The sequence below is a fragment of the Biomphalaria glabrata genome, chromosome 5 (assembly GCF_947242115.1).
Source record: "Biomphalaria glabrata chromosome 5, xgBioGlab47.1, whole genome shotgun sequence".
Lineage (NCBI taxonomy): Eukaryota > Metazoa > Mollusca > Gastropoda > Planorbidae > Biomphalaria > Biomphalaria glabrata.
In genome coordinates this window covers 37,368,864-37,390,802 of record NC_074715.1, presented here as the reverse complement: position 1 = coordinate 37,390,802, position 21,939 = coordinate 37,368,864, and the positions used below count along the sequence as shown (strand labels likewise).

Genomic DNA, 21,939 nt, shown 5'->3' with positions numbered 1-21,939 from the left:
GGCAGGGCACACTCGAGTGTAAATGATGTACACTTATACAAGACTGGGCTTACCAGCGTGTAAATGTGTATACAGGAAGGGCTCACCAAAGTGTAAATGTGTATACAGGAAGGCTCACCAGCGTGTAAATGATGTACACTTGTACAAGACTGGGCTCACCAAAGTGTAAATGTGTATACAGGTAGGGCTCACCAAAGTGTAAATGTGTATACAGGAAGGCTCACCAGCGTGTAAATGATGTACACTTGTACAAGACTGGGCTCACCAAAGTGTAAATGTGTATACAGGTAGGGCTCACCAAAGTGTAAATGTGTATACAGGTAGGGCTCACCAAAGTGTAAATGTGTATACAGGTAGGAAGAGTTATACACCACACGTTTACATAGTGTCAGAGTTGTAACAATTACATCTGTTTACAGAAACCCAACCTCACGCATGCACTCAAAAACAATCTTAGAATGATAATGAAAGAAATTGACCAAAAATATATTTTATTTGACGTTTCAACAGTAAAATGACCAACAATGAAATGACAAAAAATGGCAAATAGCACAATGACCGAAGTAACCAAATTTTGTATTGTTGTTATCCCAATACAGCAGACCAATCACATTTAGACTAGTCATGTTATCTACAACATATATTCTTGCCATCTTTCAACACTGTGCGAGTTCTATCATTCAACAGGATAACAGCTAATTCGGGGTCTCCAGATTTTAAGGTTAAAGAATTTTTATCCCTAATTGTTATCATTTAAGAATATCGATCAGTCACAGACTATGCATGTCACTAACCTAGCGTAGTTTTTTTTTTATACTATACGTAGAAAACACCTTCTTTTTTTTCTTTAAAATGATATTCTAAAAACGGAACCATATTACACTAATTTCTAAACATCTTGATAAGATAATCCGTTTTTTTTTAGAACACTGTGTTAAATACATTATTTTAGAATATTTTTTAATCATAATTATTATAAAGCTGTTTATTATTTTATGAATTATACAGACTGTGTCTGGAAAGAAAGCAAATTTAAGTTGACAAACGAATTAAGCACATTAAAAAACCCTCAATCTCAACAGATTTAGTAATATCTGCCACTAACACTGAAGCTATCATATTGCATATAATTAACTTTCGGTAAATAGTAAATAGACATACTAAAAGAACTAAAACAATGTTACATTTAATCAATTTTTAAATCGATTCTCTATCATCTACTCTTTAAGTCTCCACATTAAATATTAAACACTTGGAACAAATATTAGCCTTAAAAAACGCATCTTAGTCTAAAAAAAAAAGTCCACATCAGATTAATAACTACTGATGATTAAGAATTGGCTCAGCAATCTTTTGTCCTGGATCTGCCTCCTGAGCGTCTAGCATTTCAAAAAGATAATTCGATATAGAGTGCTTAAACTTGCGATTGTTCGCTGGCGTCAGCTGCCTGACAGATGGAAGAAGTCCTTTAAAAAACACCAGGTCATCATCAGAGTCTGAGGTTAAAAGCCTTACCAAAGTATCCGCCATAGGCGAGGCCGAGTCATTAAAGTAAGATGATGAGGATGGTTTAAGTCTCTTCAGTGAGGTAGGTAAAATAGCATTGGGAGAATGATAGAATGAAGAACCTGAATCGTTTGTGGAATCCTCGAGCTCCTTCTCTTGTTCCTTGATGTAGCTGTCCACCAGCTCTTCAGTGGATGGACCAATCTCATCAAAGCCATTGTGGTTTCGGCCAACATCCAAAGCAGACATGGTGGACATGTATTCCCTTAGAAACTCCATCTGGTCCTTCAGATACCAAGTTGTTTTTCTACCACCCGTCAAGCTTTGCGCCTTCTCACTAGCCAGACATCGTGTGTAGGAACTTCTTAAGTTCTGCCAAGTCTTTTTAGCCACATGACCTGCACAAGAAGCAACACACAGCTCAGCATTCAAAAAATGTATTAACTTGTTGTTTCTAACAGACACTGATGTATAATATAAATATATATTAGAGCGCAGATTGTTAATAAAGAGAGAATATAGTTTTTCGTATCTAAATTTTGTAGGGGGCATGGTGACCGAGTGGTAAAGCTCGAGGCTTCAAATCCTAGTAAAAGCTGTGAATTTAGGACATCCCTAAGTCCTATAAAGTCTGGCATTATCTGAGAAAGTAAAGCTGTTTCGTCATTGTGCTAGTGACGTATACCGTCAGCCTGAGAAACAGGCGAGGTTTGTATCATTGGGAAACTACATATTTTTTAACAATATTATTTTTTCAAATATAAGCTTTTTTTTTTTAAATAAATGATTTTTAGAAAAAAAAAGTAGAATAACAAAAAAAAAAAGATTATCATTTCAATATTTCCCATACATTATTGGAACTTTAAGAAAAAAATGCAACAGAAAACAGGTAAAGGAAAAAAAGAAAAAAAACATCAACCATATAAAATGGCTGCCTGGTCGTGCGGTTTGCGCGCTGGACTGTTGTTGGGACTTATCGATGGTCCCGGGTTCAAACCCTGCCCGTTCCCATCCCCATCGTCCTGTGGGAGGTTTGGACTAGGAAGTAAATTATCTTCAAAACATCCAAAAATGTAAAACAAACAAACAAAAGTAATCAAAACGTTAAATTCCCATTAAAGAATTTCGCCAATAATTTATTCCCAAAATTGGCTACGGCTGACATTTGGGTGATCAGAATCATGTAATACTGGGTAGACAACAATATCAGATTGTTTTTGGACAAGACTCACCTGAGACTCCTAAAATCTGGCCAATCTCTGTCCACTCTGACTCCAACTTCTGCCTGTCTTTGTACTGTGGGTGGGTCGGCACATACAGACATTCTCGATTCTGTACTTCCTGTATCAGGAGTGAGTACACTTCTCTGTTTCCTTTAGGCATCTAGAAGAGGATACGTCAAAACGTTAGTTATTAAGTCTACGGCTAAACATTTACCTTGGTAGGAAAGAGGAACTTGCGTCATTAGCAAAGGAGGTCATTCATTTAGAGAAATGAACATAATTTCTGGAATTAAGGCTTGAAATCTATCTGACTGTAAAAATGACTTTTATTAAAAAAATATACAACTTATATGTAGAGTCCCTACCAGTAAAATACTACTTTATGTGTTAATAAAACCAGACAACATGGTAAGATCTAGATTAAAATGAGAAAATATATTTAATTTATTCAGCTAGCAAAGACCAGAACTGAAATATAGATATGGCCTAGTGACTAACACAGTAGTGCTATGTCCTAAAGAGGAGATACCACACCCATTGAAACCATTTGTATAATGGAAATGAATGTTCCCCCTGGTGTGAAGAAAGGTTCTGGCCGCTCCCTCTGTTGCAGACTCATTCAAATGGCATCAAAATAGATACCGACATCTATTATAAGGCTCTCTCGCTTCTCCTTCCCCCCCCCCCCCAGAATGAGGCAAGAAGCTAGGCATATTTTGAAAGAAAAGTAACTAGTAATAATTGCAGAAGTTAAAAATTGGTTAGCCAATCTCGAAACTAGCATAAACAAAACAACAACAACTGATATATAAAAAACTAAGAAGGCTTCATTTTGTCGGTAATTATTCGAACTTCCGAGTTATTAAACAAGGTGATTAAAAGAATCGATGGACGGTGGTGTAAAAGACCCTTAACTAATATAGCTCCAGTAGAAAACAATAATAAGTATAATAATTGCAAGTCAGAGCAAGTACAACAAAAATATGTATATTTAAAAGATAATTACCAAACGTAAGCTGCCCCCTAATATTTTGTCTCCCTCAGATTCAGGAAAACAAACGCCATATCTGTATTTCCAACGACACAGCCAACTGTCTGTTGCTTTGATATCCATGCGGCCCATATCCTGAGCAAACTCTTCTAACTTGGCTTTTAACAATGCATCATTGACTATATCGCCCTGTTTCGACAAGGCTGAGAACCACTGATACAAAGCCTCATCTAAGTCTGGGTCATCGCCTTTCCTCTTTCGTTTTGATGGAGCTTTTTGAGATCCCTCGGTCCCTAACCATTCTTCTTTGACTTTCACTTCTTGCTGCATCTCTGATGAATCTCTAGAGTTGTTGACAAGGCTATCTTCTCTTTTAAGTCAAGAAGTGTATATTCTCTTTCAATTACACTAGTTGAATTCAATGTAGTGAGACGAGTATTAGAATGCTGATTAATTAGTCGCTTTAATAATACGTTGGTTTTCTCTTGATATTAAGTCCTTGTGCAGGATGGGAAAATAACTGAAATAAAAAGAAAAATGATTCAGTGAACCAAAGCTCAATATTGGCTAATTTCAAAACAAATAAAATGATTACACAAAAAGACACTGTTACTTCTGGCATGTCAATTTTAAAATTTCGTCTCGAGCTTTAAATAACTGTTACGTTAAAAAGTAAAAAGACTAGAAATATCTCATGTTCTAGAAGAGTAATCCGTTCTACGCCGTGTAATATTTATTTGTCACTTGTATATATGTTTGTATCATTGTATTTGTGTTGCAGCTTTGTACTAAATCTTTACACTAGTAGGCAACATTGTAGTCTGTACTAAATCTTTGTGCTAGAGGGTAACAATGTAGTCTGTACTAAATCTTTGTGCTAGAGGGTAACAATGTAGTCTGTACTAAATCTTTGTGCTAGAGGGTAACATTGTAATCTGTACTAAATCTTTGTGCTAGAGGGTAACAATGTAGTCTGTACTAAATCTTTGTGCTAGAGGGTAACATTGTAGTCTGTACTAAATCTTTGTGCTAGAGGGTAACAATGTAGTCTGTACTAAATCTTTGTGCTAGAGGGTAACAATGTAGTCTGTACTAAATCTTTGTGCTAGAGGGTAAAATCTTTGTGCTAGAGGGTAACAATGTAGTCTATACTAAATCTTTGTGCTAGAAGGGTAACAATGTAGTCTGTACTAAATCTTTGTGCTAGAGGGTAACAATGTAGTCTGTACTAAATCTTTGTGCTAGAAGGGTAACAATGTAGTCTGTACTAAATCTTTGTGCTAGAAGGGTAACAATGTAGTCTGTACTAAATCTTTGTGCTAGAAGGGTAACAATGTAGTCTGTACTAAATCTTTGTGCTAGAGGGTAACAATGTAGTCTGTACTAAATCTTTGTGCTAGAGGGTAACAATGTAGTCTGTACTAAATCTTTACACTAGTAGGCAACATTGTAGTCTGTACTAAATCTTTGTGCTAGAGGGTAACAATGTAGTCTGTACTAAATCTTTGTGCTAGAAGCGTAACAATGTAGTCTGTACTAAATCTTTGTGCTAGAAGGGTAACAATGTAGTCTGTACTAAATCTTTGCACTAGTAGGCAACATTGTAGTCTGTACTAAATCTTTGTGTTAGAAGGGTAACAATGTAGTCTGTACTAAATCTTTGTGCTAGAGGGTAACAATGTAGTCTGTACTAAACCTTTGCGCTAGAGCAGTGATGCTCAACCTAATTTGACCTGCGGGCCATTTTAACTTTCGACACGCGTGTTGCGGGCCACATCAACATAATGGTAAAATATGAAATCAAAATTCACTTGAAACCATTTGAAACTATTGGATCTAGTTCTTACATTAATTAATGGGATAGTTAAAGTCTATCATTTTTTACGCGTCTAAAAAATGTTGCTTCATTTCTACTTTAAATGAGAGCAGCATTGTAGCTACTTTTACCACCAACTATTTTCTTGTCTCTTTTAGGTCAAATCTCTAGGCGTAGTTTAACCAATCTTTTATACGCAGCTCAAACCAAGAAGGCTCAAACCAAGAAGGCCTTCATATTTGTTTTATAATGCCACTGTATATGTTGTTTTTTTTAAACATCCAGACTTTCTTTACAAAACAAACTATGTTGGCTTATTATAATGTTCCACAAAAAAGATCCATTCACTTATCCGGGTAGATTCTACATTCAGAGTTCCATTGCACAAACTCATACTCGTTAAAGGTCATGGTACCAATCCATCAGAGAAACAAGTGAGGGCCCTAACAAAGGTAAAGATATATTTTAAACTTTTTTTTGAAGGGGAGAGAATTTATTACTTTATGTGCCGACTTTTCGGCGGGCCGGATGCAACCACGACGCGGGCCGGTTCTGGCCCGCGGGCCGTACTTTGGGCATCACTGCGCTAGAGGGTAACAATGTAGTCTGTACTAAATCTTTACACTAGTAGGCAACATTGTAGTCTGTACTAAATCTTTGTGCTAGAAGGGTAACAATGTAGTCTGTACTAAATCTTTGTGCTAGAGGGTAACAATGTAGTCTGTACTAAATCTTTGTGCTAGAGGGTAACAATGTAGTCTGTACTAAATCTTTGTGCTAGAAGGGTAACAATGTAGTCTGTACTAAATCTTTGTGCTAGAGGGTATCAATGTAGTCTGTACTAAATCTTTGTGCTAGAGGGTAACAATGTAGTCTGTACTAAATCTTTACACTAGTAGGCAACATTGTAGTCTGTACTAAATCTTTGTGCTAGAAGGGTAACAATGTAGTCTGTACTAAATCTTTGTGCTAGAAGGGTAACAATGTAGTCTGTACTAAATCTTTGTGCTAGAGGTAACAATGTAGTCTGTACTAAATCTTTGTGCTAGAAGGGTAACAATGTAGTCTGTACTAAATCTTTATGCTAGAAGGGTAACAATGTAGTCTGTACTAAATCTTTGTGCTAGAGGGTAACAAACTAACAATGTAGTCTGTATTAAATTTTTGTATCATGTTGTACTAGAGGGTAACAATGTAGTCTCTATTAAATTTTTGTATCATGTTGTGATAGAGGGTAACAATGTAGTCTGTATTCAATTTTTGTATCATGTTGTGATAGAGGGTAACAATGTAGTCTGTATTCAATTTTTGTATCATGTTGTGATAGAGAGCAACAGTGTAGTCTGTATTCAATTTTTGTATCATGTTGTGATAGAGGGTAACAATGTAGTCTGTATTCAATTTTTGTATCATGTTGTGATAGAGGGTAACAATGTAGTCTGTATTCAATTTTTGTATCATGTTGTGATAGAGAGCAACAGTGTAGTCTGTATTCAATTTTTGTATCATGTTGTGATAGAGAGCAACAGTGTAGTCTGTATTTCAATAGACAAAACAAATGTGTTTTGTTTTCGTTACATGTTTCGGTTGTTGCTTAAGAATTGAAGATTAATACATCCTAGTCCAAACTGACCCAAAAACTTCCGAATAATGGCGGGGGACGGCAGAGTAGGGAGGGTTTGAACCATGGACCATCAGGACAATAGTTCAGAGCGCGTACCAGGCAGTTGCCATTATATACTGTCAATTATAAATAGAGAATTCCTCCGAAACACGCTACAGGATGTCCCATTCTAATGTGTTGACTGCAGCTGTTATTCGATCTTGCATGCCATTGATATTTACTGGTAAAAGTAAGTAAAAAGTTTCGCTTTCAGACCTTGTGGTCTATAGGACAGATGGTGTAAAGGTCATCTGATTCTGTGGCCTACAGTTAACGTGTGTGTCATGTGGCTAGCACAAAATTTACTTTTCCCCAACTAATGTCAGGTACCCATTAGAGCTGGGTGGGTTCGAACCCGAACCCCGGTTCGGAAGTTAATCGCTTTACCGCTCAGCCACCGCGCCTCCTATTTACTGGTAACTGGTAACGTTGGAACAAAAACTTTGTCTTGAACAGTAAAGTTTTACACACAAGCAGATGTACTTTTCCAAATTTTATAGTAGCTTCCCTTGAATTGGGTTCATATGCCTTTAACTGACAGATTATTCTTACGTCACACACCATGACGTGCTCATGACACGCTTGAAAGAGATCACGGAGAATAAGTAGGCACTATCTGTTTTTAGCTTAAAGAAAACGTCAGTAACACCTAACCTTGAATGACGGAGGACTTCAAGCTGTGGAACTAACAAGTTACTTATCTTGATATAATTTGTATTCAATTTTGGGGGGTTTAAGAAGAAAATAAAAACAGTTAGTGTAAGCCTCAAGAACACTTTGTTGTCAAGAGTTACATGCCCAATAAAAGCTGGCATGTCTCTATCAGATCTATGTCCATTTCCTGAAAAAAAAAAGGTATATGTTTGTGAGTTGCTCTTTCTTCTGTTCTTGTGCTGGTGAAGATGATTGGCTGAGTGAGAAGTGTAGGATCAATAGCATTCCTTAAAAATTGAGTGAAAATAAATGCAGCATTGCTAATAGACAGCTTTTTTAAAAGGAGAAGGGGATTCTTCTCCTTGCCACTGCACACAGCTTACATGTCTCCAAGAAGGAATACGGTTTCAAGTTTCTTTTGAAGTCGTACTTCCGCATAACATTACACACAAACTCACACTTGCTTAAATTACAACCCACATAGGCCGCCATTTTATTAACTCTAGAGACAGAGAAAGTCTCTTGTTAACACTTGTTACATTTGTTTGTTTGTTTTGTTTAGTAATCTTAATGAAGTTTTAAAATGTTAAAAATAGACCAATTATAGATTGTATGGCTTAAAATTCTAGCCTTTAGCCATTTGATTGTGCAATGAATATGTCGTGCTGGCGGTGCTGCAAAAAGTACTTACGAAAGGGACAGGTATTTCGCTAACATGATCTAAACTCTAAACCTTGTGTGTGATCTCAGGGAATTGAACATTTAAAGATTTACGAACATTTTCTTGAGATGACGAATAGCTAACTCTTAACATTCACATACTAACATTCAGATTCTTTTGTACCTGTATTGACTTTGTTTAATGCAACAATAGAAATGTATTTCTAATCCCATCAACTTATTACACATATAAAAAGAGTCATGAAGTTCATAAGTGTAAATCTCTACTCGTTTTTCTTAACTTAGACACAACTAACCAACCAACTTAACATGAACATTAGAATCGACATTACTATTCAAAGATATTTCAGTCATCTTATTGGTATTGAAACAGAAGACAAAACTATGACAAATTATGTGAATAATAGGCCTTCTACTGGTGCAAATTTTAAAATGTTGCATTTAATTGACATATATTATGTATTTTATTATATTACACAAGTTTGAGAGAATAGTTTATAATGGTGTCTGGGATTGAGACTTAACAAAATCAAGTGAGGATTGGATTCTAAAAAAAGAAAGTAGACCAGTTATTTTCATATTATAATTTAAATTATCAACATGAATAAAGAAATATTAACGTTTAGCAATATTGCTGACATTTTACAGGTAGAAATCATCATCTGTCCCATGACTTTCGTCGTAGGGTTGCTGTGACAGTTCGTGTAACCAAATCCCTCCACTTTTCCATGTCAGCAGCTGTTTTTAGCATGATATCAAAGGAGAGGCTGATTAATTCTTTAACGTCATCCTGTCAGCTTTTCATTGAATGACCCTTTCTTTGAACGACCCTTTCTTTGAATGACCCTTTCTTTGAATGACCCTTTCTTCGTGATCCCTCCAATGTACCTTGAAGAATGACTTTTGATAGTAAATCATGTCTTACGATATGAACGAACAAGCTCAGCTTTCCTCTCTTTGCAGTAGTGAGGAGTTCTTTTTTGCAAGCCAGAGTTGTGACTTGTTAAAGTACAAACTTATTTGTCTTTCATGGTGTCTGATACCCAGCAATTTTCTGTAGCATTTACTCTCAGAGGCTTGAATTCTTTTTTCAGCCTCAGCCTTCAGTGTCCCACTTTCACAACCATATAATAGTTTTATAGTACAGAGACTACTTGGGAAGAAGACTGCTTTTAATTTTACTTGAAAGATGAAGCTCTCCTTTTGTATTTCCAACAGTTTGCTCAAGGCAGGCAAGCTTAAAAGGGTTTCTATTTCTTTTAAGTAAACGCATGCTTGATTAATTTGTTAGTATATCGGTTAATATACATACAAAAAAATAAAAATAGAAGAGGAGCAAGTAAACATGTTCATGACTTAAATGATGATTTTTTAATGCAACTGAGTTTGTGATATAAAGCTAACTTTGTGTTTATGTTTGTTTAAACTCATGGATATTGTTCATTCTTAAAAACTAGATTTCTACCTTTACAGAGTTACTAAACCAGTGTGCAATATGAAAACCAGGTCGGAAATCGACCAAGGGTTATATATGATATGATTTCACCCTGACTGCTCCTCTTTTCTTTTTTTTTTTTTTTCACTTTTGGCTAAGAAAAATAAAAACTCACATAAAGGGATGAAGAGTGGTTGGAAAAGTTGGTAAAAACAAAAAAAATCTACGAAATTAGCCCAGACCAAACTAACGAAATACAAGAGTTTAAATAGAGCAAATATATCAACAATAGTTTCTGAAAATGTGGATAGCTTGGTCTTTATCTTCAAAGTGTTATCTGTTAAACGTGATGACGTAATCAGGAGCAATACATTTAGATGCACAGTATAGGTCATTAAAATTGGAGCTCTACCGCTGTAGACAAGCATTGGTTCAAACAGTCCTCTCTCCCTTCCCCTCTCTCTCTCTCCTATTTTCTGTTGCTCTCTTGTTATTTCTCACCAACCATGCAGAAGAGATTACTGATAAGAGAAGACATACGAGTGGGTCATGTGTTATAATTGTTAGCAACCGAATTGTTCATGAACAATAATCATGAAAGAGGCGCTCAATTCAATATGTAAGGAGGGTATTTTTTTTTTTTATCACTCTTTAAAATAGGTAAGAGCTTGTAGCGGGGATACCATGGGAAAGGAGTCATTGCAACACACACACACACACACACACAAATATATATATATATATATATATATATATATATATATATATATATATATATACACACACACACACACAGTGCTTTTATTGTGACGGTACGCACCGGTTAGGCGTACCGGCACCTTTTTCAATGTGGGGAAAAATTACTACTTTTCTTGTATTTTAACGTTTATTATTAATTTATTAGTAATTAAAAGTTAGGCAATCCATCACTGAGTATCAGCACCTATTTTTTTTTAAGCACTTTTGATATATATATATATATATATAGGCCTAATCTACTCTTATCTCGCGTGGACTTTCAGTATCATCGAGGAATTTAGTTTTTTATTGGTAAATATTTGTTTAATAATTAAATTAAGGTCCAGATCAGTGCTAAGCTAGATGTAGATCTAGGCCTATATAGCACCTTTTAAATCACCAAACATTGCACATGCTACTTATTAGATCCCGATCTGTAGATCTAGAATTAGCTCTAGTATCATAGACTAAATTCTAGATAGACGAACAGATAACCGTAGGCCTACGTCTATTCCTTAATCTAGATCTAGAATCAGTAAAAGTAATTAAGATGTTTCTATTTTTGGTTTCGATTTTTAACTGTTAGAAGGCTAGGTCTACTAACCTCTACTTGTATGCATGATGGTACTTTGAAAAGACTTATGTTTCGGTCTTTGTGTTGGATTCCATCTGCTGCTACACAAACATGGCTTGCCTTATGACTGATACAACATGGCGGATGACGGGAGTGAAGTGTGTTGTGTGTTGGTCCTGTGCGGGGCGATGCGAGGTTAGTTTGATCCAGCCAGTCGTACGACAGACGAACGCTGTCCGTCCTGCGTGCTTAGAGCCAACAGTTACCCAGTGTGTGTTTGTAGGCTTTGTCTAAATGAGAGAGAAATAGAAAAAGGAATTGGTAGACGTTGGTGGAGGCTAAAAAGAAATGATTTTATTACAACTAGAGATCTAAATCTAGTTAAACCTATAGTCAATTAAAATTTAGATCTACATCTAGATCTAGTTTTCGAAGACAAGATCCATATTACGACATGATCATTGATATTGATATGCCTGATATGGCTATTCCATAGATCTAAACAATTCTAGGAATAAATCAAGATTAAGATAACAAGGCCTATTATATATTATATTTTTCTGATGTTTAATAATTTATTGACCTATAATATATGTAGACCTAGATCTAATCTAGATCCAGAACTAAAACATCGCTTACACCTATATATAAGTATATATCTGTTCAATACACCTAACAAACAGGCGAGTGTAACATAATATCTAGATCAAGATTCGATCTTTATGCGGTAACGTGCTGCATGGTACGCACTGTCGCGCTAATGTGCAAATGTATAAATACATTAATATGCAGTCATAGACATAAATAAAGACTGGTTGAAGGAATTAACTTCATGTAACTTGAAAACATGTATATCTTTTGTATTCTGATTTCCGAATTATGAAAAATTGCATGATCTTCGTCCTTAGAGATTAAACAAAACTACAATGCCTCCTTATTTGGGCCTACAATATATATATATATATATATATATATGGCTCCTTTTGTCTCGAGAGGCAATGAATGCGCCCAAATGAGTCACTGGTTTTGGCTTAATCTTCAGACGGGGCAGAATCTGGTGTGGCTAATCAAGCCAATTCTAGAACGGCAGACTTTGCCACATTTCGTACATGTGTATGCCTCTGATTTAGGGCTAGCAGACAGGGCAGCTTTCTTTTTTTCCCTCTTGATTAAAGCCGCTTCAATTCTTTTGTTCTCAGCAAGGGTTGTCCCAGCACGCACAGTCTGTCTCCATGCACTCCGGTCTTTGGCTATGTTTTCCCACATACTTTCGGTGATGCCTAAGGCTCTCATGTCTCGCTTGCAGACATCTCTATATGTTAGTCTTGGTCGGCCCTTGGGTCTGACTCCTTCCACAAGCTCAGCATATAAGATATCTTTCGGGATTCTACCATCTGGCATGCGGGTGACATGTCCGAGCCAGCGTAATCTTCTTTGTGTCAGGAGAGCATACATGCTGTTCATATTGGCCAATCTCAAAACTTCCTGATTGGAGACATGGTCCCTCCAAGAGATGCCCATTATGCTTTATATTATTATGCATTATGCATTATATATATATATATAGGTTATGGCTGAAATAAATATGAATACTTAACTTTTATACTTCTCATAAATGCTGTATAATAAAGTACACAAAATTGCAAGTCACAAATTTTCGTTTCATAAAACTCTTTAATCGGCCAGTCTATATTTATTTATGTCTATGTATGCAGTTTAAAAACCGGAAATAATGCTTATAGTTATCGAAAATAATATAAAGCTTGTCTTCAAGTCCGAAGATTAATGAGAAATTCAGTATTCCTCGTGGCTACGCAGCACCAGCTGAGACCTACATATTTTGCCACAGCCATTCTTTACAAATGTATTCTTTTTGCATTCTGTATTTTATAAGATAAGATAGGAATAACATGAATTAACATGCATGACTAGATAAAAACTGTCATGGATACGCCTATGACGTAGAATATATTATAGTAGAATATATTCTTTTTCATGTTGAAGGAACGTCTGTAATTTATAGGATATTATATAATGTTATGTCTACATCTCTCTTTTTTAATTAACAACTACAACTTACAGTAAATGAGTAGGCCTACACACAAAGTCAATTTAAGATGGATAGATAATTTTATTGGTTTAAAATCAAGTGATCTTAATTTTAAAACTATAATTTTTTAAAAGTGAAATAGATCACTACAATTCAATTCTTTTTATAAATAAAATATTATTAAGATAACGTAAATTCTTTAGCATAAAATAAAAAAACAAAGAATGCACCCAACTGGCATAGAAGAAATCTCAGAATGGTAGCTGGCAGCAGTTGACTTCTGAAAGAGACAACTGATAGAGCTCAACAAGGTCGCGGAACACAAGAAAAAGCCCTTGTTAAACAGAAGGTGCAGAAGACGAAAAGAGAACTTACATAGAACGCCTCCGCTAGCTAGGCTCTCTGACGCCCTCAAAAAATACAAATAAAGCAGTTAAAGGACGTTGTTTTCCCAAAAATAATATACATTCATTGTTCAAGTATATAGCTAATTCACAGAAAATCAATTTTACACCAAGAAAAATATTTTAAAATACTTTAAAAAAAAAAAGTTTATAATAAGCGTAGTTGTATCAATTAGTTTGGATCAGTCGTGTAATTCAATTTGTAATATATCTTGACTATTAATAATAAATCTGTTGATTAGAAAAATGTGATCAGTTGTTTTTTCATGCTTTCTCAATGCACTATGATCTTATCACTTGTCTGGATCAATCGGGAAAGGATTGGAAAAAAGAAAGGGGGGGGGGGAGATTGAAAGAAGGGTGTATATATGTGAATCGATCGCTATTTAAATGCATTTAGAAAAAAAAAGTTGATTAGTACTCGAACTCAAGGGTTCAAGCCTCCTCAAACAAACACACTAACCATTGTGCCAGGGAAGTGCTTCTGAAAAATAAGAGGTTTTATAGTTATCTATTTTTAGTTTCAAACTTTAAAGCAGCAACCTATTTCTCTCTACAAAATATAAAGGGGGTGTTGTGTATTTATGTTTCTTGATGTGAAGACATGAAGACATCCGCAGAGAGTATGGTTCCACTTGCTTTAAGAGCAGAGGAAAACACCATTGAAAATGGACAAAAATCACCTGCCAGAGATACGCCCATACAGCACTCATATAATCTCAGAAGTAGAGCGAAAAGAAACTAAACGCGGGGTGACATTGTGTATTTATGTTTCTTGTTGTGTGTTGTGAACTGATCTGTATTGGTGTGTCAAAATGTCGTAGTGTCTAGGTAAGCTTGTGTGTGTGTATAGGCTACTGTATTCTTGTGAACTGTTATAGCCTAAGTAAAAAAAAAAAAATTCCTGCAGTGTTTTATAAAGGAGACTAATTCAACTTATCATGAGCGTAGACAGGATATTTGTTTTCGGGGAGGGTATTTGTTTTTTTCTCCACCACCCAATTATATATGTATATGTGTGAGTGTGTGTGTTAATGATTTCAGTTTGAGTTGGCAGTCTCGCATTGACGATCTTTTTTTGAAAGTAGGTTTAGGGTTATTTCAGTTAATACAGGGGTCCTAAACCCAAGGTAGTGAGACTGCATTAGATAAGTTAAGTATTTATAAGTATAGTATATAAGTATAAGTATATATATATATGAGGCGCATTGGTTGAGGGTTAAAACTCTTGCCTTCCAAACCGTGGGTCCCGGGTTCGAATCCTGATGAAGACTGGGATTTTTAATTTTATGATCTTTAGGCTCCTCTGAGTCTACCCAGCTCTAATGGGTATCTGACATTACTTTGGGAAAAGTAAAGACGGTCGGTCGTTGTGACACCCTCGTTAAAATCTTAGGCCACAGAAACAGATGACCTTTACATCATAAGCCCTATAGACTTTTACTGTATATATATATATATATATATATATATATATATATATATATATATATATATATATATATATTAATATATATATACATTTTCTCGTGCATATAAGCAAAAAAAAAAAATTGCCTCTTTTACACTACGAATCACTTCATCGGTAACTGTTTTTTGACATCTGTGTGGTCAGTAATTTTGAGTAATGGATAAACTTTCGAGGTCTTCGAACTGCGAGGCCGTGGGCGGTTACTCGCGTCACCTACGCCTTGTGCTGCCTCTGATGAAAGGCAATGCATTATTTTGTACAGGAAATTTCTCTCTCTCACTATCTGTCTGTCTATCTATCTATCTATCTATCTATCTATCTATCTATCTATCTATCTATCTATCTATCTATCTATCTATCTATCTATCTCTATCTATCTATCTATCTATCTATCTATCTATCTATCTATCTATCTATCTCTATCTATCTATCTATCTATCTATCTATCTATCTATCTATCTATCTATCTCTATCTATCTATCTATCTATCTATCTATCTATCTATCTATCTATCTATCTATCTATCTAATCTATCTAAACAGTCAAAATATGAGGGATGATTTGATATCAGTGCCTGTGAAACAAAAGTATCTATTCTTATATTATCTTCTGACATATAGACGTTACTTCCTAGGTCAATCTAGTCAAGCAATATGTTATCATGCAATGACTTAAATTATGCCAAGTCATTGGTTTTCCTATTGCAATATTCAAAAATCTCTTGCATAATTGTTCGCTGAAACAGACTGAAACCTATATAGTGAACTAATTTGAATTATCATAAAAGCCTTCGATCTAGATTTAGAGAGAAATGTCACAGGCCAACATCATGATGTAGATTTAGAGACATGACATAGGCCTACATGATTCATGTACATCTTCTTTATCCACAATTGCATAGTTGCAAAGCAAGACTTAAGCTAATCCATGTCTAGATCTATATTGCTTTGCCTATATAAGGCCTACATATCTTATCTTATAGATTACAGACTTTACTTCAAAAAAGAAGATATATACTTTAGATCTAAATATTTTCACGAAAAATATTGCATCATTATTTGTTACAGATATAGTAACTCAATAATCGAGCAATTATTAAGCAAATAAAGTCAAATTATTATTATTATTATTTTTTTTTAGAAATAAAGAAAGAATGCGAAATACTGTTTTACCGCGCCCCATCGTTCTAAATTTATCCCTAAGCGGGTTAACTCTTGTTAGTCAGCTGATCATGACGATATTTTACTTTACCTTCGAAGGGATAGATATTGTTAGATATAGTCTAGTATAAATTCTAGTCTATAGATTATAATTTATTTCAGATCTGAATAGACCTACTTGACATCTTAAAGATGTAAGATGCACAATCTGATTTAGATCTAGACCTAGTTTATACCCTTTTTTAACAACATTTAAAATCATTTATCAAAAAATGAATAAGTATAATAGTATCTGAGAATACTATCTGTATTCTGTATAGTACTATAGACGACTATAGTATAGAATTCTTAGAATTAGTCACTCAATTAGATCTAGAGTAGACTATTAGTATTAGTCTAATTAGTACTATTAGTATTACTAACCCGTATTTACCGTCACTATTCTAGAATCTATAGTCAGTAGTGCCACAGTGACAGTAGAGTCCTAGACTCTACTCTAGACTAGACTGTCACTAGACTAGTCTCTAGAGTCTTAAAAAAGACTACTACTTAGTACTAGAAATATCTAGATCTAGTAATACTACTACTACTATCTAAATTCTAATAGTAATGTAATAGTATAGTAGAATGATAAGTAGATCTAGTATTTCTAGTACTATTAGTATTAGAAATTGGTTGTTTAATTTAGTATGAATATGTAGATTTATAATTAAAATAATTTATTTCATTCAGTATGATTCCATAAAATAATTTTGAATTGAGTGTAGTGAGGTAGTGTAGACTAAATATACTAACTAGATCATGATCATGAATGATATGATGATCTATAATTAGGCTATAATATAATAGTCTGACTATAGAAATAGATCTCATAGTCATAGTATAGATTATAATAATATTAATAAAATTAATATGATACATGGTTTCACTTTTTTTGTAAAGTTTGATTTTATTCTATGATTTAATTGCTTAGTAAACAAAAGAACTTTTTGTTTTGTGGTCATTATAATTATAGTCCACTTAAGAGAGAATCTCATTATGGGTCCATCCTTGTAACTAGCTGGTCTGGGAGCTCCCATCATTTAAATTTTTTTGTTGTGTACATCTATACTGTAGCCCTGAACAAGTTTTTTCTTCATTCTGTGCTTCATTTAGCAACAACATTGAGCATACAATACGTGCAACTTAAAAATTGTGAATGAATGGGTTTTGAATTGTGAAAGCTAAGTTCTAATGCTCCCACTTAGAGGCAATCTAAAACATGAATTTTAAATAATTTTTTTTTGCTTGTAACCATGTCCTTGGAATAGCAATTTTTGTGTGTTTCAAACCTATATCAACTTCCATTTGGAAACAATTAATTGAGCTCATTTTATCATCTCCCATGTGATTGCAAAACCCTAACAAAATTCTCAAAGTTTGTCAGGTAGACAATAAGCCAGTCAATTGAATGATTAAGCCATATATAGATTCCATAGTGTTTTAGGTTATGTAAAGGAGATTATCTGTTTACAACCTTTTATAGATAAATTACACCATCAATAGAGCATTTTCAGATTTTTATGTCTTAGGATAACACATCCCCAGCAAGCTGTTTTTGAATTGAAATTAGGCTTTTAGTGACAGAAGGGATGTTTATTTATACAGGGAAAACCTTAAACTTTAGTCTCTCCTTGCACAGAATTAAATCTCTCTCTTTATCCCAGGTTCAGAATGATTTTAAAATATTTTATAATATTTTGGACTAATTAATTAAAAATAAAATACATTTTAGAATTACCTTTTTTTTTTTACAAGAAATTTGGGGGAAAAGTTGAATTTGTTCTCTTTTTATGTTGACAGGGCATACAGTAATGCCAGGCGTACTGATAACTTGGATCATCTTCAAAATGAAGTTAGTGAAGTAACCTCATTATTAAAAGACAATGTGGAAAAAGTGTTGCAGAGAGGGGAGAGAATTGATACTCTCCAGTCCAGATCAGGTAAATAATTAAGTAATAAAAGCAGGTTAAAATGAACTTATTCTTGCAACTGATACATTGAAAAATTTCAGAAATTTCTAAGAATAATTGCATTATTATGTTTGCCACTTTGTTTTTTCAGAGGATCTAGAAAATAATTCCACACAATTTAAGAGAGCAGCTGTGCAGATTAAAAAGAAAATGTGGTGGAAGAACTGCAAAATGGCATGCATTTTGGGAAGTGTAATCTTTCTGATCATTGCTATTATAATTATTGTCATTCTTGGTGAGTAAAAAAAGTATTCAATTAAAAGTTAAAACTGTATTGCTTATTAAATATATAGTTCAATTTTTTTTTATACAAATATATGCCAGAATTTTTAAAATAAAAATTTAGCATTTAAAAAAAAGGAAAATGTACAAACTTCTTTGTAGTTTTTATAAAGTTTAGACATTTCTGGTCACTTAAAGTAACATACCACATCAATTTTTTTTAAGCACTTACATTATCTTATCTTATAAATTACAAATGTTTCTTCTTAACATGTAACATGTGAAAAAATAATTTTTTTGATATTTTAAAAACTAATTAGAATGTTAAAAAGAATTTTCTTGCATATTCTCTTCCTATTACATTAAATAATGGTAGGCTATTTTACAATCTGTGCAATGAACCTTGCACATTTACCATTTAGAGTGTTTTCACACTTCTTTTTCTTCTTCTAGCCAGCTTTTTGCTGCTGAGCATTTCAGCTCTTTTGCAGACTGTGCACTTATGTTTCATGGTTTAGTTCAATTGTAAATATACACAGTATATGAATGGCATTTAGAAGTTTTAAGTAAAAATGGGTATCGATGTAGTAATATTATTTTGTTTGTTTATTTTATTGAATTTGTAATTAAAATGACTTTAATGAAGAATTTTTCTTTGACTCACAGTGGAAACCAAACCTTGGGAATCTTCAGGAGGGCATAGTGGAAATGGTTCCCATGTTGAACATCTACCATCTACAATTAGACCACCAATCTCTTTTCAACATAACTGAGGTGACATCTTGTGTATAGTGAACAGGACAATAAGTTTTATCTTTTGCAGCAGCACACACTGGCAACAAGATTGCATGTAGAAATCCTCATGATGATATTTTGATCACAAGTGCCATTGGATCTATGCTTTTGTTCTTTGGATGAACTTGAAATGTTGATGGATGTAAGTTTCTGAAAATGGTGTCTTTCTCTTTTTTTTTTTTTTTTCATGTGCTCTTTTTAAGCTAATTATAATAATTATACACCTTTGGCATATTATTCACTGTATAGATGTGTATAAAGTACCAGTCCATAACACACAAATCATTACATAGTCATTTCAAATATTTTATAATTTATGTTATACCCATATTTGATTATATTTTACTTGTAGAAAAAGAGTTGAAAAGTACTAAATACTTGATGCCTTCAATGAGGAAATCATTAAAAACAAACAAATGTTTTGTCTTCTTCAAGTAATTTATGTACTAGACTAAAGTTGGTTTCATTAGAGATTGAAAATTGTTTAAACAAGTTTATCTGAAATGTATCAAAATGTAAATTGACTTTGTTATATGTGTGTACCTATTGTTGATATAAATATTTTTTTTTTGACAGACAATTGACATTAGAGTTTGTATGTGATAGAAACCTACATCTCTAGTACTATAGTATGTTCTTTAGTCAATACATAGAAGAAAGCCTTACAAATCTATACAAACCACATCACAACCACATCACACTTACATTTTTGTTTGACACATTTGGATTATGTGTATTTGTTTCCTTCAATCGACATTATTTGGGAATAATGTATATAATATATAGAATGGACTTTATGTAATATACATGCCTATTTACATTTTCTGCAAACTGTTTGTCTATATTTTTACAGGCTCAAATCAAATACATTTTCTTGTTTTTAGTCCTGACTAAATGTCTGAACTGGTGGATGTATTCTGAAATAGTTTTCCTAGGCCTTATTTAATTTCTTCTAAGGTGAATTTGGAGACTCAAAGACATGTATGATTGCTTTGGTCCCTGCTTTAATTCTAGCATGACATGGTATCTTGAATTAGGCTTTGAGACTTTGAAAAATTTATTATGTTTATATTAATATGAGTGATACATTAGACACAAAGCTCAGAGTTGACAAAACAGTTTAATGCTAACACAGTATGCCTAGAAAGAAAAAAACAACTAGGATGAAGCCTCATTTACCCAGATGCTCAATGGACCTTTTTTTTTTTTTAAATATTATATAATGGTATAGCCCTGACATGAGGTCTGTATCCCTGGACAACCCTTTCATAGCCAGTTGTGTCCATATCTGCATTTTTTATATAATTGAATTCATTCCTGTGTGTGCAAGTGGATGTAACAAACTTGATGAAATTTGATGATAATGTGATAAACTTTTATTTTGACATCAAACTCATTGTTTCAGTTTGTGTTAGTAAAAATTGTTTACATTTGTAAATGTCTCTGCAAATTTACCATTGTACAAATAGCATATGCAAGCCAATATCAACCCAAAATGATTTTTAAATCTCCCCATGTTTCATTGACACATCTTTTTTTTTTTATTCTTTAAAAAGAATAAATGTTTAATTTATATTTCTATGCACTGTTTCATGTTTTATTCTTGTTTTAGATATAATTCTGGACAAAAAAACTGCACAATTGTCAATATTACACTATAAATAATTGTGGCCTTTTAATTTTCATGATGGGTTAAAAGTTGTGTTGTTTTCCCTGTCGCCCAGTATGTTTGATGAAACCACTGAGTTAACTTGTCTCTATTTGAAAGCCTTCATCTTCAACTATATAAACAGGAGGGGAGCTGAATGCATCACTGCATTTAGGAAAATGGAAGCAAAATGTTTACATAGTTGTCAATATTTCCCTTTGGCTTTGACCAGGAGGTTATGCTCCAAACCTTTAAAAACTTTTTGGCTTTGGCAGTCCTAAAGTTCCAGAAATTTGTACGGATTGAGTTCTTGCTCTTTCATTGTTTACTCTGTCTGTCTTTGTTAAGTGTGTGATGAAAAGCAAAACTTTTACTTCTTCTATTCCTTCTACTAAAGATAAGAAATGGGTGACACATATTCCATTCATTTTGAAAACTTTTAAAAGAAATATTCTTGCATTCAAAGGTCTTGAATGGACCTCATTCACCAATAGTAAACAAACAACATTTTGTCACGTGATCTTATTGATAAAACAATGGAAAAAAACTCACGTGACAACCATCATGAATTAAACATGAGATCGTAAATTATATAGAAGTGATAGAGCACCACGTGGCTAAATGTTGTTTGTTTACGATTGGTGAATGAGGTCCATTGAACCAATTTGTTCAAGTTTGCTTTAGGCCTACTAGACATCAACCTTGCCTGATAAGTCCATTTTCTATTATTTTACAGCCAAGCTATAGCTCGACAGCCGAGTAATTAGCTATGCTGTTCAGAAAAGCATTCAAGTCATTACAAATAGTGAAAGTAAACATCCCTAATAGTTTTCTGGTGGTTGAAATTGAGAAATTTAGTTTGCTCTTGTGCGTTTGTAACGAATGATTTTTGAGGC

General features: G+C 33.9%; 2 protein-coding genes across 3 annotated transcripts; one reads left to right on the top strand and one right to left on the bottom strand.

The window, feature by feature from the left end:
• Positions 1 to 474: 474 nt before the first annotated feature.
• LOC106059651 (uncharacterized) lies at positions 475 to 12,011 on the bottom strand. The gene is made up of 5 exons (XM_056028931.1): positions 11,921 to 12,011; positions 11,312 to 11,571; positions 3,736 to 4,240; positions 2,739 to 2,889; positions 475 to 1,904 (listed from the first exon to the last, which is right to left on the bottom strand). The coding sequence occupies exons 3-5, from the start codon at positions 4,048 to 4,050 to the stop codon at positions 1,321 to 1,323; spliced, it is 1,050 nt and encodes a 349-aa protein (XP_055884906.1). The 5' UTR covers positions 4,051 to 4,240; positions 11,312 to 11,571; positions 11,921 to 12,011; the 3' UTR covers positions 475 to 1,320.
• Positions 10,536 to 20,976, top strand: LOC106059671 (vesicle-associated membrane protein 3-like). Of its 2 annotated transcripts, none has more exons than XM_013217348.2 (4): positions 10,536 to 10,588; positions 18,209 to 18,348; positions 18,470 to 18,613; positions 19,267 to 20,976. In XM_013217348.2, the coding sequence occupies exons 1-4, from the start codon at positions 10,551 to 10,553 to the stop codon at positions 19,371 to 19,373; spliced, it is 429 nt and encodes a 142-aa protein (XP_013072802.1). In that variant the 5' UTR covers positions 10,536 to 10,550; the 3' UTR covers positions 19,374 to 20,976. The 2 variants fall into 2 exon arrangements, with proteins under 2 accessions (XP_013072802.1, XP_013072811.1); XM_013217357.2 differs by lacking the exon at positions 10,536 to 10,588 and adding an exon at positions 16,401 to 16,560.
• The last annotated feature ends 963 nt before the right edge of the window (positions 20,977 to 21,939 follow it).